At 52.7% G+C, this 13,625-nt stretch overlaps 4 protein-coding genes across 4 annotated transcripts in view; 2 read left to right on the top strand and 2 right to left on the bottom strand.

Moving 5' to 3' along the window:
* Window positions 1-3,523, bottom strand: part of GUITHDRAFT_110609 (hypothetical protein) — a gene marked incomplete at both ends in the record, with an annotated part of 3,883 nt that extends 360 nt beyond the window's left edge. Inside the window, 12 exons of the mRNA XM_005830407.1 lie at window positions 57-635; window positions 759-812; window positions 968-1,446; window positions 1,494-1,535; window positions 1,914-2,016; window positions 2,064-2,208; window positions 2,261-2,355; window positions 2,406-2,447; window positions 2,499-2,971; window positions 3,018-3,049; window positions 3,104-3,228; window positions 3,368-3,523. Coding sequence (XP_005830464.1) covers window positions 57-635; window positions 759-812; window positions 968-1,446; window positions 1,494-1,535; window positions 1,914-2,016; window positions 2,064-2,208; window positions 2,261-2,355; window positions 2,406-2,447; window positions 2,499-2,971; window positions 3,018-3,049; window positions 3,104-3,228; window positions 3,368-3,523 — 2,325 coding nt within the window. The remainder of the gene's footprint in view (window positions 1-56; window positions 636-758; window positions 813-967; window positions 1,447-1,493; window positions 1,536-1,913; window positions 2,017-2,063; window positions 2,209-2,260; window positions 2,356-2,405; window positions 2,448-2,498; window positions 2,972-3,017; window positions 3,050-3,103; window positions 3,229-3,367) is intronic.
* Window positions 3,524-4,108: 585 nt separating this feature from the next.
* GUITHDRAFT_140521 (hypothetical protein) lies at window positions 4,109-5,197 on the top strand (the record flags this gene model as incomplete). The annotated part of the gene is made up of 2 exons (XM_005830406.1): window positions 4,109-4,443; window positions 4,564-5,197. The coding sequence occupies 2 exons, from the start codon at window positions 4,109-4,111 to the stop codon at window positions 5,195-5,197; spliced, it is 969 nt and encodes a 322-aa protein (XP_005830463.1).
* Window positions 5,198-6,907: 1,710 nt separating this feature from the next.
* GUITHDRAFT_163859 (hypothetical protein) lies at window positions 6,908-11,661 on the bottom strand. Its single transcript, XM_005830405.1, has 21 exons — window positions 11,584-11,661; window positions 10,836-10,949; window positions 10,603-10,644; window positions 10,506-10,552; window positions 10,144-10,216; window positions 9,822-9,962; window positions 9,756-9,785; window positions 9,536-9,607; window positions 9,341-9,426; window positions 9,022-9,149; window positions 8,933-8,972; window positions 8,788-8,881; window positions 8,352-8,384; window positions 8,220-8,304; window positions 8,074-8,149; window positions 7,843-7,891; window positions 7,527-7,623; window positions 7,373-7,451; window positions 7,181-7,264; window positions 7,078-7,117; window positions 6,908-7,022 (listed from the first exon to the last, which is right to left on the bottom strand). The coding sequence occupies exons 1-21, from the start codon at window positions 11,647-11,649 to the stop codon at window positions 6,975-6,977; spliced, it is 1,524 nt and encodes a 507-aa protein (XP_005830462.1). The 5' UTR covers window positions 11,650-11,661; the 3' UTR covers window positions 6,908-6,974.
* Window positions 11,662-12,201: 540 nt separating this feature from the next.
* On the top strand, window positions 12,202-13,596 carry RPS8e (small subunit ribosomal protein S8e, cytoplasmic). The gene is made up of 4 exons (XM_005830404.1): window positions 12,202-12,225; window positions 12,829-13,205; window positions 13,259-13,409; window positions 13,466-13,596. The coding sequence occupies exons 1-4, from the start codon at window positions 12,222-12,224 to the stop codon at window positions 13,540-13,542; spliced, it is 609 nt and encodes a 202-aa protein (XP_005830461.1). The 5' UTR covers window positions 12,202-12,221; the 3' UTR covers window positions 13,543-13,596.
* Window positions 13,597-13,625: the final 29 nt, after the last annotated feature.

Raw genomic sequence — 13,625 nt, 5'->3', positions numbered from 1 at the left:
AGGAGACAAGAGAAGGAGGAGGAAGAAATAGGCAGGTTGCAGGAAGGAGGAGAGACCTCGTTGCTGTCTGCAGGGGCGCCCAGTAGTCTTGTGTTGATCAGGTTGCGCGGAACTTTGATCATGGTGAGGCCGCAAGAGTCCAGATGGGTCACAAACTGTTGCCGTCCCCCTTCCTCCTCGTCATGCATCTCCCTCGACCTTCTCCTCCCCTCCTCCTCCTCCTCCTCGTTCTGCAGCAGATGCACGAAGTCGCTGGAGATGCTGATGCTGGACATCGCCTCCTTTCTCGCCTCCAGGGACTGCAAACTCTTCTCTGAGCTGGGCGTGCGCTGGCTTCGAACCTTTCGCTCCTTGCGGAGAGGGGAGAGGCCGGAGGACTGGACGGGAAGGAGGGTGGTGATGGGAACTTGTTTCCTGCTCTCCTCGTGCGTCGGAGGCTGAGGAACGAGGCTGAGGAGGCTGTCGAGGGAAAATTTCTTCAGAACCTCCTCCCCCACTGCCGACTTGTCGGAGGAAGAGAGGAGGAGCTTGAGAACAGCGTTAAGCTTCCTGTCGCAGTCAGACACGTTCCTCTGGAGGACTTCGAGGTGGTTGACCCCTCCCCTCACGAGGAATTGATCCTTGATGTTGGCGACCTGACGCCCCAGAGTCACAGGGGAGGGAGGGAGGGAGGGAGGGAGGGAGGGAGGGAGGGAGTGATGGAGGGAAGGAGGGAGGAAGGTGGTATCCTCGGTTGTGCAGCAGCTGGTCAGTCTTACCGACTCTTTGAGCTTTTGCTGCTCCTTGTCGATCTTCTTCTGGTGGTCGCTGATCTGAAGGAAGAGCAGTGAGGAGGAAGAGGAGGAAGAGGATAAGGGAGGACGGAGGAGGGAGTAGGATAAAGAGGAGCCAGATGTAGAAGAGCAGCAGCAGCAGCAGCAGCAGCAGCAGCAGCAGCAGCAGATTAGGCGTTCAGCTGCTACTTCACCTCCTCGATGTTGAGGGTGAGCTGCTTCAAGACGAAGAGGACGGGGCTGGCCTTGGACGAGTCCAAGTCTGCCTCTACCATGGTAGCAGCCATCCGTCGCTGAACGTACCTTTTGAGCTGCGCGCGGACGATAAGCTCAAAGTTGTCGGCAGAGATTTCCTCCTCCTCGTTGCAGAAGAGGAAGTGTTCGGTGATCTCATCGAAGTCCTCGTAGGAGAAGTGCATGGCATGATCCTTGTCCAGGTGCCGGAGGCCGGTGGAGAGCTCCTTGAAGGAGAGGAAGCCGCTGTCGTCCTTGTCGAGGTAGTCGAAGAGCTTCGCGATCCTCTCGCTGAGATCGTCGTTGGTGTTGTAGTGGACGAGGGAGGCGAGGAGAGGGTCGAGGGGCCCGACGTGAAAGCTCTCCATGTACGAGAGCTCCTTCACTCCCGCCTTCTTCATTTGCTCCTTCTCCATCGTCACTGACTCCACGAACTCATCTGCCAGCATGCTCAGCCGCGTCGAGCAGTCAGATGCTCAGCTGTACCGAGGAGGACGGCGACTACTACGTTGACAAGCACGATGCCTCCTGCGGGAAGACTCAGAGGAGGGAGAAAAGAAGGAAGGGGTGAAGAGGGAAGCAGTGAGAGATTGAGGGAGAGAGAGGAGGTAGCAAGTGGCAAGGGAAGAGAACAGCGGGAGGGAAGGAGTGGGGAGAGTAGGAGAGAAGGAGAGAGAGAGGGAAAGAGGGAGAGAAGCAGGCAGGCAGGCAGGCAGGCAGGCAGGCAGGCAGGCAGGCAGGGAGTGAAACGAAGAAATGGATGTAAGGAGGGCAGCGAGAGAGACAGAGAAGGGAGTAGTAAGGGAGAATGAGAGAAGGAAGAAGCAGGAAGCCAGAGAGGGAGGAGAGAGGAAGGGGAGGGAAGGAGAGTACGGAGGAGGAGCGAGGAGAGTGGGGAAGAGGGACCTATGATCACGTATGAGGTGAAGAAGAAAGCAATCCAGCCGTCAAACTCCCCGGGGTTAGTCAGCGACCGGGTCAGCTCTGCCCATCCGTCCCCCGTACAGACCTGCGAGGAGTTGAGGAGACGGAGGGAGGAGACGGAGAGGGCAGAACCGTGAACATGGTGAAGAGCGCTCTCTTGAAGTTACCGAAATAGATGAAGTTCTTGCTGCTGAACAGGTTGACTGCGATCACGGCGTAGATGCAGGTGACGAGGACGAGGACGATGAAGGAGCTGAAGACGGGAAGGATGGAGTTCCTGCAAAGGAGAAGGGTGAGCGAGTGGCAGGAGGGGCGCGGCAGGGACGCACGTGAGGGCGTTGATGATTTGCCGGAAAGAGCTGAAGATCTGAAGGGCTTTGACGGCTCGAAAGACTCGAATGAGGCGGACGACTTGGAACTTGCTCTAGGGAGGACAGTCAGCCGGCAAGGCAGAGCACAGCAAAGGTTGGGAACGTTCTCCGCGATAGTCAGGCCGGCGATGCTCACGACGACGATCTAAGGGATGTGAGGGTGAGGAACGCAGCAGGGGCGAGGTAGGGCAGGTACCAGAAAGTCGAAGATCCTCCAGCCGTCCATCCAGAAAGATTTCCCGAACGCAAAGAGGAGGAGGATGAACTCGAAGGTGTAGAGCACTGTGAAGAAGATATCAAGCTTCTTGAAGACGCTCAGCATGTATGTCCCGTCCTCCGGCAGGTACTCTGCCGCCAAGATGTTGATCACGAAGTTTGTGAGGATGACAGCGGACACAAGAGCCTGCGAACCCTTGGACTGGAGAATATCGCGCAGGATCAGCTGCAGCCACACGATCTTGGAGAGGTTCGGGTCGGTCCTCCGCTCCATGTCGACAGCGATCTTGCAAGCCTTCCTTAGAAACTCTACCCACAGGTCACGCTCCTCTTCAGAGCTGTCGGTGCGGAAGCAGTAGCTGCGTCCGGCGTTGTATCCGTCCTGAGACGTCATGATCTCGAACGCAAACGTCTCGACGTTGACGTTGACTTCGTGCGTCTCGTCCTTGTGACCTGCGAGCATGCTCAGGGTCCAGTTGCTTGCCAGAGGTTCAGTTACTGTGCGGGGTGGCAGTGTGGAACACGGAAGACCTGTCGACGAGGACAAGTCAGCTGTCGACTTCCAGCAGTTATCGAGCAGCAGACCGTCTCTGTATGTCTCGAGTGTTGTTGACGATGTTGATGCTCTCGATCTCATGCAGCGGGATGACCTCGTGAACGACGTCCGAGTTCAACTTGGACACTATGATCTGCTTCTTGGTCACCACAACCTGAGACCCTCTACATCAGCCACACGTCAGCAGACAAGCATCCCAGCTCGCCTGTCGCTGCTGCCACTTGGAGGTAGACGTTGCGAACTGACCATCGCACCAGCAAGGTCATGAAGAGCATGCAAACAACCTTGCTCACCTTCTCCAGGACCCCGACCTTGATCCTCTTGTTCTCCGGCGGGAGCTGCGCTGTAACTTTCCCAGACACAAGGAACTTGTCAGCGATCGTTTTGTCGGCTGCATGCTCGAACGACGATCTTCGTTTCAGCATCAGCGCTGATCCACGAATGACCATCTGAGATCAGCAGCTCAGCAACATCGTAGATCAACAAGGCATAATGGAAGACTCGTTGGTGACGGACAGATGGACTGGCTGACCGACTGACTGGGACCGACTGACTGACTGACTGACTGACTGACTGACTGACTGACTGACTAACAGTGACTGTTATGATCGTACCTTTGAAAGCCTAGCACAAATCGCATTTGATCGCCAGCCCCTCAATTTGGACTCTACACTTGTTCTGTGGCACATTCTCTTTGCCCCCGCCATATTATGTTTTCTCTCCCACTTCATGAAAGTCTTCGTTCATTAGTTCATGCTTCATGCTTCATGCTTCATCCTTCATACTTCATGCTTCATGCTTCATCCTTCATACTTCCCATTCTGACTTCTTGTGCCCTTTCAAACGCCTAAAAAAAGGTCATTCAGCAGTAACCGCCTCATCCACTTCGGCACTGCCGCGGCCGCGGCCCCGGGCCGTATGGCCGGCAATGACTCTCAGTGATTGAGCAAAGTCCGTTACAGGTATGTTACGCAGTACCCCTCGCCACCACGTATCATATCTGTTACAAATCGTGGTGGAGGAGCTACGTGGCTATGGCAGGGAGGTGGAGGGCAGCAACAGTAGCATGCGCCATTCTCCTGATGCAGCCATGCTTCCTGCTGCTGTCCTCGTCCTCTGACATCCCGCCACAGCCTAGTGAGGCCAGGGCACCAGGCACAAACAGGCACCAGGCCCCGCCCTCTGTTCGGTCAGGACAGGAGTCCGAGGACGAGGACGGATCTAAGATCCTTGACGCTGCTCTGAGTGGGTTGGACGAGGATTATGAGAATGGACGAGATGCGAGCAGTCGAGGTTCAGACTCATTTGATGATGAGAAAGAGGGGCAGTCTGAGGACGGTACCGTGCAGTCGCTCCTTGACGTGGAAAGGTGAAGCACATCGAACCTGTTTGCCTTCTACCCGATGCTTCATTGTTTCCTTCGTCTCCTTCCATGCGCATGCGTCCTTTCGCTGCCCTCTTCCTCTGACGGCTCGCTGTGGGTGTGCAGGGCGTACTTCTTGGCGAGAGACTTCGATGGCGACGGCAAGCTGAGCAGGCAAGAGTTCATCCGAGAGCTGAGAGACGCCAACTTCGAGGTCTGGAACGCCGAGAACAGCTGGGGGGGATGGGAGACGTGGAACATCTCGGAGCGGAAGCAGATTCTTCCCGACAAGAAGGCATACATGTACGGGAAGGACTGGACGGCAACTGTTCCCCAGGAGAAGGCCGAAGAGGCATACAAGGAGTACGACACCGACGAGGACGGCTTCGTGACCTGGAACGAGTGGAGGGCGATGATGTTTCACAGCCGGCCGCAGATCCCCGAGTTCAAGGACGGGGCAGAGATCTTCGACCCCTCGGGCATCCTGGATAGCGACGTGAGCCCGCAGGAGATTGCAAGGTTGAAGAAGAGGTTCGAGGATGCGGACGCTGACAAGGACAAGTCCATGAGCGAGGAAGAGCTGTTCCTCCTCTTCAAGAAGAGCCACGATGAGCCCGAGGTCGTTGGGGGGATTGAGGACTACGTCAGGCCTTCGGATCAGGAGCTCCGTGCGGCGTCGCTCAAGCTTCTGAGGCTGTACGACATGAACAACGATACTGTGATCAGCTTGCAGGAGTGGTTGGACGGGGGAGGGTTCTAACCATGGCGTGCTGACGTCTCTTGACCCGCCTCCAACGGACCCGGCCCCTCCTCCTACACACCGTGAACTACAGCAAGTCCCTTCTCTCCCCTCCGAATGGTTGTGAGAATGGTTGGCAACAGCAGAGATACGAAATGTTTTTCCTTCTCTGATTAGCGAGGGCTCTAATCACCGGCAAGCGTCCTTAGAATCAGAGTCAGCAGCCTTAATAGGCTTCAAGATTAGATCTCAGCTGCAACTATTAAACCTACCATTTCCCCTCTCCTGAACCTCTCTCCCCCTCTTCCAAACCCTCTGCTTTGCCCTTTCCCTCCTTTGACGTTTCTGTCTCCCGACTCTCCTGCTTCATTCCTCTTTCAGAGTCGTGACGGCAAATTAATGTTTTTCTCCATTCTTGACCACCGCTCTCAGAATAGTCTTTCCATCCAATATCCCTCACAATTAATGTTTTTATCAGCATGTTCACCATCTCCCTCTCTTCTGGCACTCCGTTTCTATTATTCATCTTCCTCTTCCTCTTCCTCTTCCTATTCCCCTTCCTATTCCTATTCCTATTCCTATTCCTCCCTTTCCTCCCTTGTATTCCTCCCCCTCCCCCTCTATTCTTTCCTGATGCTGTTTCCCACACTGATCGTCCAATCTCCTTCTTGTCTGCCTGACAATTAGGTTGATGCGAGAAAAACAAAAGAAAGTATAAGTCATCTCAAGAAGGCTCAAGTTGTTTTTATTCTTTGGCGAATAATACGTTCTGGTGTGAATAGTGAACAACGTGGAAACTAATTTACAATAACATGGTCAGCCCCCCATACCCTGGAAGGAGTCCCATGATTGCACTGGTGCTATTTGATGCTGCAGTGAAAGTTCCCATTCCGATCGATCGACTTGAGTCTGGGGGACCCTGTCCAGATCGTCTTCTTTAGGATGGATTGGGCGCTGCTAGTGACAAAGCTTCCATCCTGGCAGATGGAGGATCGGGAGGGGGGGACCTGCTGGCTGCGCAGGAGTTTGGAGGGCTGGAGGAAGCTGGGGCCATGGATCCTATCGGTATCGCTCTTGGTCTCCTGCATTAGATTCTGTTTGTTCGTCGGCATCTTCCGGTTGTGGCCCGCAGTCGCCGCCTCTCGGGATGTGGCTTGAAGAGGCCGGCAGGGGTCAGCAGCGACTACTCAACTTGCATCGATTGGCCAGGAAGAAAGAAGTTGCCCCACTGAATCGTTGCGTCATGAGGTATCCGCCCGCCGAAACAATGCGAACTAAGACCAATTTTGCACCTATACTCCACTAAAAGTCGATATGAATTGAAGATGGTTCTGTCACAAGATCATACCAAGCCTGGAGGATCATACGGTACGGTAGGCCTTACACCGTACGTGCTGGCCCGCAGCGGGCGGGCCGGGGCGGCGGGCCCTGGGTCCGACCGTATCCGGACGGTCACAACAACCGGGCCGGGGCCGTCACAACGAAGGGCTGCCACGGTAAACTTCTCCCGGGCCGGGGCCCGGGGGCGCGGGCCTGGCCCCGACGGCCATCGCGGGAGCCGCCTGTGGCCCCGGCCAGTGGCCCACCGGGTCATTCAGGCGCTTCCATGTACTGACTCACTGAGTCAGTGAGCCATCGTCACGCCACCCGGTGACCGGCACTGGGTAGACTCTCAATTAGCCTAGTAGAGCCGCCGCAGCTGGGCTACTATTAGGCCCCACTCGTCGGAATCAAAACTCAGTGAAAAGTTTACTCAGAGCGACGGACGGTAGAGTCGGGAGCACTCATAAAAGCGCTGCTATTGTTTCTTTGCTTGCGAAAGCTCTTCTCTGAGTAAGATTCGGAGCTGCCACAGGCAGTGTGAGCAAACGCAGTATCGATCAAACAAAGATGACTGTCACCGGAACCCCGTCCAGACCAAATGTCCTACGAAAATCGTTCCTGGTGAGCAGGTACAGTCAGTTTCAATCAAATTCATCTTTCAAGACTCGGCAAGCAACTCACGTCAAGTACGCCATGTACGCTGTCGTACTCCTGACGGACCTCGAGCATGTCAAGACAATGGTAGGAGGTTTGGTGTCGACTTGTCTGTTGGTAACCACGATCAGCAGCCTCTTACTTTCTCCTCCTCCTCCTCCTCCTCCTCCTCCTCCTCCTCCTGCAAGTCACTGGATCTCTCTGTCTGGATCGCCTCACCTGGCAAACTTGAGGTTCGGAAAGGTGGGAGGGCTCATCTTCCCTATCCTCTTGATGTCATGGACCCATCGCTGCAGATCTGGACGACGACAACGAGAAGAGCGTAGAAGAAGGGAGTGAGGCAACGAGAGCGAAAGTGGGATGTCAATATTACCAGCGGTTGATAGCTTCGTCCTCGACTTCTCATGGAGACTGATCGCTTCAGTCATCAGCTGCTTCAGTCCTAGACGATTTTGACTTGAAATGAAGACCTGCGGGAGTCGAGGAGCAAACGAGTTCAGAAGAATGCGAAATGATGGAAGGACGAAAGTGGGAGAGGAAGAAGAAGAGGACAGGACGGATGCGAACGGGAGGGGAGGGGACGGAAGGGGACGGGCAGAGCAAGCTAGAAGGGGGATAGAAGTTGCAAGAGGGACGAGGGAGTTTGAGATCCAGTGCAATGAGTACACAGGTGAGCAGGTTCTTCTTACTGTGGGAACTTCTCCCAGTTGATTGAAGCACATGTTCAAGATCCTTGGGCTGAGATCAACAGAGTCATTCACCGAGGCGAAAAGAGTTTAAAAAGAACAGAAGAATGGGGAGAAGTTAAGGCAAAAAGGGGGGAAGGGTGACAGAGAAGGCGAGGGAGTGGGTGGGATGAAATGAAAGGGAGAGTGGGGATGAGGGGGGTTGGGGGCAGCAGCCAGGTTACTGTAGCCGACCTGCTCTTCTTGACATTAGCAAGTTCTTCTTTCGAGAGGGTATCGCACTTGTTGACCGCAACCAGAATCGCTTTCCCTGTGGGAAGAATGGCAAGGGAAGTCAGAGAGTGAGAGAGGAGGAGGACACAACAAGCATGTCGGGATACCTTCCTTTATAACCTCTGTCGCAAGAGTGATGTCTTGCTCTGTCAGGAGGCCCGTCTGCTTGTTTATTTCAAGGAGCAGGATGACCTGCCGTCGTTTTCAGCTCATTCCAACAAGCACAGCCAGGTCAGTACCAGATCGGCGCGTGGGACCCTCTTGAGAGAAGCCTGACATGCAAGGAGAACAAGTCAAGGCTCTTCTATTCTCCTCCTGCTCCTCCTGCTCCTCCTCCTGCTCCTCCTGCTCTCCTGCTCCTCCTGCTCTCCTGCTCCTCCTGCTCTCCTGCTCCTCCTGCTCCTCCTGCTCTCCTGCTCCTCCTGCTCCTCCTGCTCTCCTGCTCCTCCTGCTCCTGCTCCTGCTCCTCTCCTGCTCCTGCTCCTCCTGCTCCTGCTCCTCTCTTTATCCCTCTGCCTTGCCCTTCACATCTTCTTTGCTCCACACTCAACTTTGTATTGCCTCCTCCTTTCTGCTCGACCCCTGACTTCCTTGTCCGCTTCTTTCCTCCCTCACTTCCCAATGTCTCTCTTCATCTCCCCTTCTCCATCTGCAACTCCTCTCCTCCTTACTCACATATGAAGTCTTGATGTCGATCGCGTCGCCATGTTGCATGGTTTTGCCCTTTTTTCGCAGACCGGCCGTGTCGATCACTTCAATTTGCTGCCCCCTGTAAGAGGACACGGATCAGCAACCATATCCAGCGTTCTCACACTCATACTGATGCTCGAAGATAACAGAAACAGGGTCCCTAGTGATTCCTGCCGTGCTCTAGTCAGGTCAAACATCCCCGGGCCCCGGTTGTAGTACCGGGCTCGGGCCCCACTAGGAGGGGAACAAAATCTTCCTTTTTCTCGTCAGCCTGCGTTTCAACTAGCGCGTTGACCAGCGTGCTCTTTCCAACGTTCGGCCTCCCCAGAATGAGAAGTCTCAACCGTCTGAGCCACGGCAAGAGAATGAAGTTATCGACCGTTAGGAAAGGCGAGTTGTAGATAAGGCGGCACAACACAACACAGATCAATTCAATCGAAGATTGGATACTCCAGCCATCCAATGCAAACAGTATACAGCACATCTCCCCATCTTGAAACAATATGTCTGACCATTCTTCATATCAGCGTCAGCGTACCTTTCTTCTTCACTCTTCCATTCTGTCGAGATTTGTCGATTCTTTCGGTCAACACCCATGATGATCGGAGCCATGTGCATGATCAGCTGCAAGAGCAGTCAAGTCTAGTCGCAAGTGTTTCACAGGGGTAGAAGATTTTCGTATCATCCCTTGTCAATATCTGGGAGACACTTTGACCAAACTGCCTCTTCTCACCTCGCTCATCCCCTCGTTCTGTGTTGCTGAGATATGCAACGGCTCCCCCAACCCCAATTTCTTGACATCTTTCTGCAAGCAAACACTTCATTCGATCTGACAGCATTCAGCACCGTTCTCTTGCCAACATCGATACTCTTGCCATACCACAATCTCACAGACTTCAAATCAAATCCCAGTGCCAACAACACAACGACAGCACAATCACAGGATTAAAAACCATTCCAGTCACGCTGATATTCGCCAAGTTCTACAGCACCATCATCAAAAAATCTAAATCACAAACCTCATCCAACGGGCTGACATTCCCATCTGCCTTGTTCGAGATCAGAAGCGTCGGCTTGTTCTTCATCGCCAGCCATCGCGCGAATTGCCAGTCAAGAGGAGTGAGACCGACACGCTGATCCACCATGAAGAGAACAAGATCCTACATGGCATGTCACACTCCTTATCCTCTTCCTGCACACGTCCTCTCTTACTCCTCCGCCCTCTTCCCCTCCTCTCTATTTGCTCGTCCCTTCTTCTCTCTCTGTCTCTGTCTCCGTCTCCGTCTGTTTCCCCTCTCTTACTCTGCTTCTTTCTCCTCCTTGCTCAGTCACAACTCTCACCGAGCTCTTCACCACGAGCGATGTATTCTCGAGCGCCTCCGTCAGCAAGTGGGCTGGCCATCGTCCAATCCCACTAACAAAACCAGAGCTCAGGATGCTTTATTTTCTTTGTCTCCTCCCCCTCGCCCCCTCCGTCCTCCTCATCCTCCTCTTCTTTCTCACTCCTCCTTCTTTCCTCCCTTCCATCGCAGATCCTCTCTTGCATCTCTCTTCCCCTCCATATCCACTCAGCTTCTGCTTCCCCTTGAGGTTATCCAGTCCCCCATTACCACATCTTCTCTCTCACAGTCTCTTCCAACCTTTCGCCTCTCATCTCATCTCGATCGGTCTCCCTCTCACACATAGTAGCACCCTCCTCCTACCTCGCCTTCATCTGAGGACCCGCTTTTCTCATCTCCGCCTCGTCCTCCTGTAACATGCACAGGATCATAATATCTCAAGGTTTGTTGTCGTCAGCACCTGCATGTCAACCCCATCATCCAGCCCCGCCGTATCAACCACCTGTATCAAAAGTAATCATCATCATCATCATCATCATCATCACCATCACCATCACCATCACCATCACCATCACCATCATCACCATCACCACCACGACCAGCATCATCTTCTCCACAAAACAATCACAGCACAACATTGTCCAGTGCTACAACAACCTCCATTCCCGACACTCATCTCGTCATCTCAATTACCTCGAAGGTGAAACCCCCATACTCCGCCTTCTCAAACAGACAGTCTCTCGTCACTCCCGGCTTGTTGTAAACAAGCGCATGTTGCCTTCCGATGAGACGGTTGAACAGCGAGGACTGCAATAAGCAAATGAAAAGAGAAAGAAAGGAAGGAGCGGAGCGGAAAGAGCAGGAAAGCGGAGCAGAGGAGAGGAGAAGGCGGGGAAGGAAGGGGAGGGGGGGGTCAGAATAGCAGCCGAGTATTTGGAGGAAAGGTGGAACAATGCGAGAAGGTAAGAGAATCATAATCATGTCAAACATCTCTCGATCCTCCGACTAGCACAGGTGCCTCCATTCGTTCTCTCTCACACACACCTTGTAACCAAATGAAGGATATACTACAGACTCTAAAACATCTCTGGCATCTCTACATGTCTGAAAGCTTCAACCGCTACAACATGGTGAGGTTTGTAACGACGTATCCCTGACTTCCCGTCACGTTGTTGTAAATTTCCTCTACACTAACCAACGTCGTCATGATAAAAATTCCTGCTGCTGATCGATCCGACCTTGATGTCATGATGCAGCATGCCCTGCCTCTCTACTCTTCTCCTTCACAGTACCCCAAGAACCCACGTGCTATTCCTAACTCTTTGCAGCAACTCGCGTATCCTGCTATCCTTGCTATCTCCATCTTCCCCTCGTCCTCTTCATCCAGTCTCTTATCTCCCCTTTCTCTCTCTTCCCTCCTCTTCTCTCTCCTCCTCCTCACCTTCCCCACGTTGGGCCTGCCGATGATGGCCACCCGCATGAGCCGAGCGAACTTGGCGGGATGCATCTTGGCCGCACGAACTTTGAGACTTTGAGACTTTGAGACTTTAATACCTCCAGACTTTGAGACGCTGAAACTTCAAAACTTAGAACTTCTGAGGCTTCCGGGGAGACTTTGAGACTTTGAGACTTTGAGACTTTGAGACTTGAGTCCTCAAAACTTTCAAGTGACAAAACCTTGAGAGTTTCGAAGTCTGAGAAAGTTTCTGAGCAACCCGGGGCACACCGGACCCTCGAGCCCGGGCCGCCGACAGTAAAAACTCAATGTAAATGCCCCCTAAATCTATTATGTTACCAGCCTGGGTATTTCTGGATGTACCGGAGATCGACTTTCATTTTTCTTGAGTTTGTACTAATTTGTTACTTATTCATGTTATCAATACAAAGAGGAAGACTGAAGAATAAATTATATCTATTTTTTATTATTTTACAGTAATGTAAACCTTCATAAGTAATATATAATAGTACCTTCCCGCAGATCTCTGTAGAATTATCTAAATCTAGTTTTAGCCATTAAAACTTCACCACTGTTATTACTCTAAAAAAAAACCGCACGCGCGTAGGCGGCTCGTGAGCGCAATGGGTGAGTGAAGCGGCGGAGGCGATGATGTGGATGAGGAAGAGGAGGAGGATGGCAGAAGATGACGATGATTATGATTCTGAGATGAGAGGAGAGATACGACATACAAAGAATGACAGGAATACTTACAATTTTCAATGTGATTGGTAGCATTTCGTAGCTGTGGCATGTTGCATGGCATGCTGTGCTTGCAAGGATGTTTCGTCCTGTGTCTGTCTTCTTCATTCATTCCGAGTGTACACTGATTGCGCATAAGAAGAGCAAGAACCATGAACAGGAATCATGCATGTGCTGTCAATCATGCCCTCGTGCCCAATGTGTGCTGCAAATTTGATGACGCCTCATGTCATTTTGTTGGCTTGATAAGAGCACATCCTGTGGATAGCTGATATTCGTTCATACCAACACTGTCCTCGAACAAATACACTATACACAGAGCGGTGTGCTAATGTGCTCGATCTTGAGCCACAAATGCTTTTCTGTTCCATGTGATGGGCTGGAGGCTGATAATCATGCTTGTGGATCGTATGATGATGAGAAGGCACCTCACAAACACCAATACTGTTCCCTGCTCTCACTTCACATCCCTGATATTTTTTTTCCCAGGTATCACTAGGAACTCCTACAAGAAGCGCAGAGCGACAGGAGGCAAGCAGCCCCAGTACCGCAAGAAGAGGAAATTCGAGTTGGGAAGAGCTGCTGCTGGCACCAGGATCGGCCCGAAGCGCATCCGCCTCGTTCGTGTGAGAGGAGGTCACCAGAAGCACAGGGCCCTCCGTCTTGAGCATGGAAACTTCTCCTGGGGATCTGAGGCCATTAGCCGCAAGTGCCGTGTCCTTGATGTTGTGTACAACGCTTCCAACAACGAGTTGGTGCGCACGAAGACACTGGTGAAGAATGCCATCATCCAGATTGATGCCACTCCCTTCCGCCAGTGGTATGTTCAGCATTACGGTGGCGAGCTCGGCAAGAAGGCAGATCAGGTGAGGAAGGAGAATCGAGTGAAGGCGTGTCAGAATTGACGATGCTGTTGCAGGAAACTAAGGTAAGCAATAAGGTTCTTAAGAAGAGAGAAGCAAACAGAAAATCCGGAGGTGCTATGGATCCTGCCGTTCAGGATCAGTTCAAGACCGGTCGTCTCTTTGCTTGCGTCGCCTCTCGTCCTGGTCAGTCAGGCCGCTGCGATGGTGAGTTGCCTCCTCTAGCTGCCTTGGATGAAAAAGAAGTCTGACTGGACATGCAGGATACATCCTTGAGGGAGCTGAGCTTGCCTTCTACCAGAAGAAGATGCAGAAGAAGAAGGGCAAGGGCAAAGAGTAAATTATCAAAGTTGTGCTTGCACGGTCATTCATACAGTAAAAGATCCGTTTTTGGAAGTATTATCTCTCTCGCTCCCTCGCTCT

This window comes from Guillardia theta (genome assembly GCF_000315625.1).
Source record: "Guillardia theta CCMP2712 unplaced genomic scaffold GUITHscaffold_46, whole genome shotgun sequence".
Lineage (NCBI taxonomy): Eukaryota > Cryptophyceae > Pyrenomonadales > Geminigeraceae > Guillardia > Guillardia theta.
Note: the sequence above shows the minus strand (reverse complement) of the source record. Positions and strands in the feature narration are given on the sequence as shown.

Excerpts from the sequence above, each read along its gene's own strand:
- GUITHDRAFT_163859 (XM_005830405.1), bottom strand. The coding sequence starts at position 11,649 with ATGCATCCCGCCAAGTTCGCTCGGCTCATGCGGGTGGCCATCATCGGC. Across the intron at positions 9,786-9,821 it reads ATGTCAGCCCGTTGGATGAG|AACTTGGCGAATATCAGCGT; the intron begins GTTTGTGATTTA and ends ATGGTGCTGTAG. Across the intron at positions 8,305-8,351 it reads GGGTCCCACGCGCCGATCTG|GTCATCCTGCTCCTTGAAAT; the intron begins GTACTGACCTGG and ends AAACGACGGCAG.
- RPS8e (XM_005830404.1), top strand. Across the intron at positions 13,206-13,258 it reads TCGGCAAGAAGGCAGATCAG|GAAACTAAGGTAAGCAATAA; the intron begins GTGAGGAAGGAG and ends ATGCTGTTGCAG. Across the intron at positions 13,410-13,465 it reads TCAGTCAGGCCGCTGCGATG|GATACATCCTTGAGGGAGCT; the intron begins GTGAGTTGCCTC and ends CTGGACATGCAG.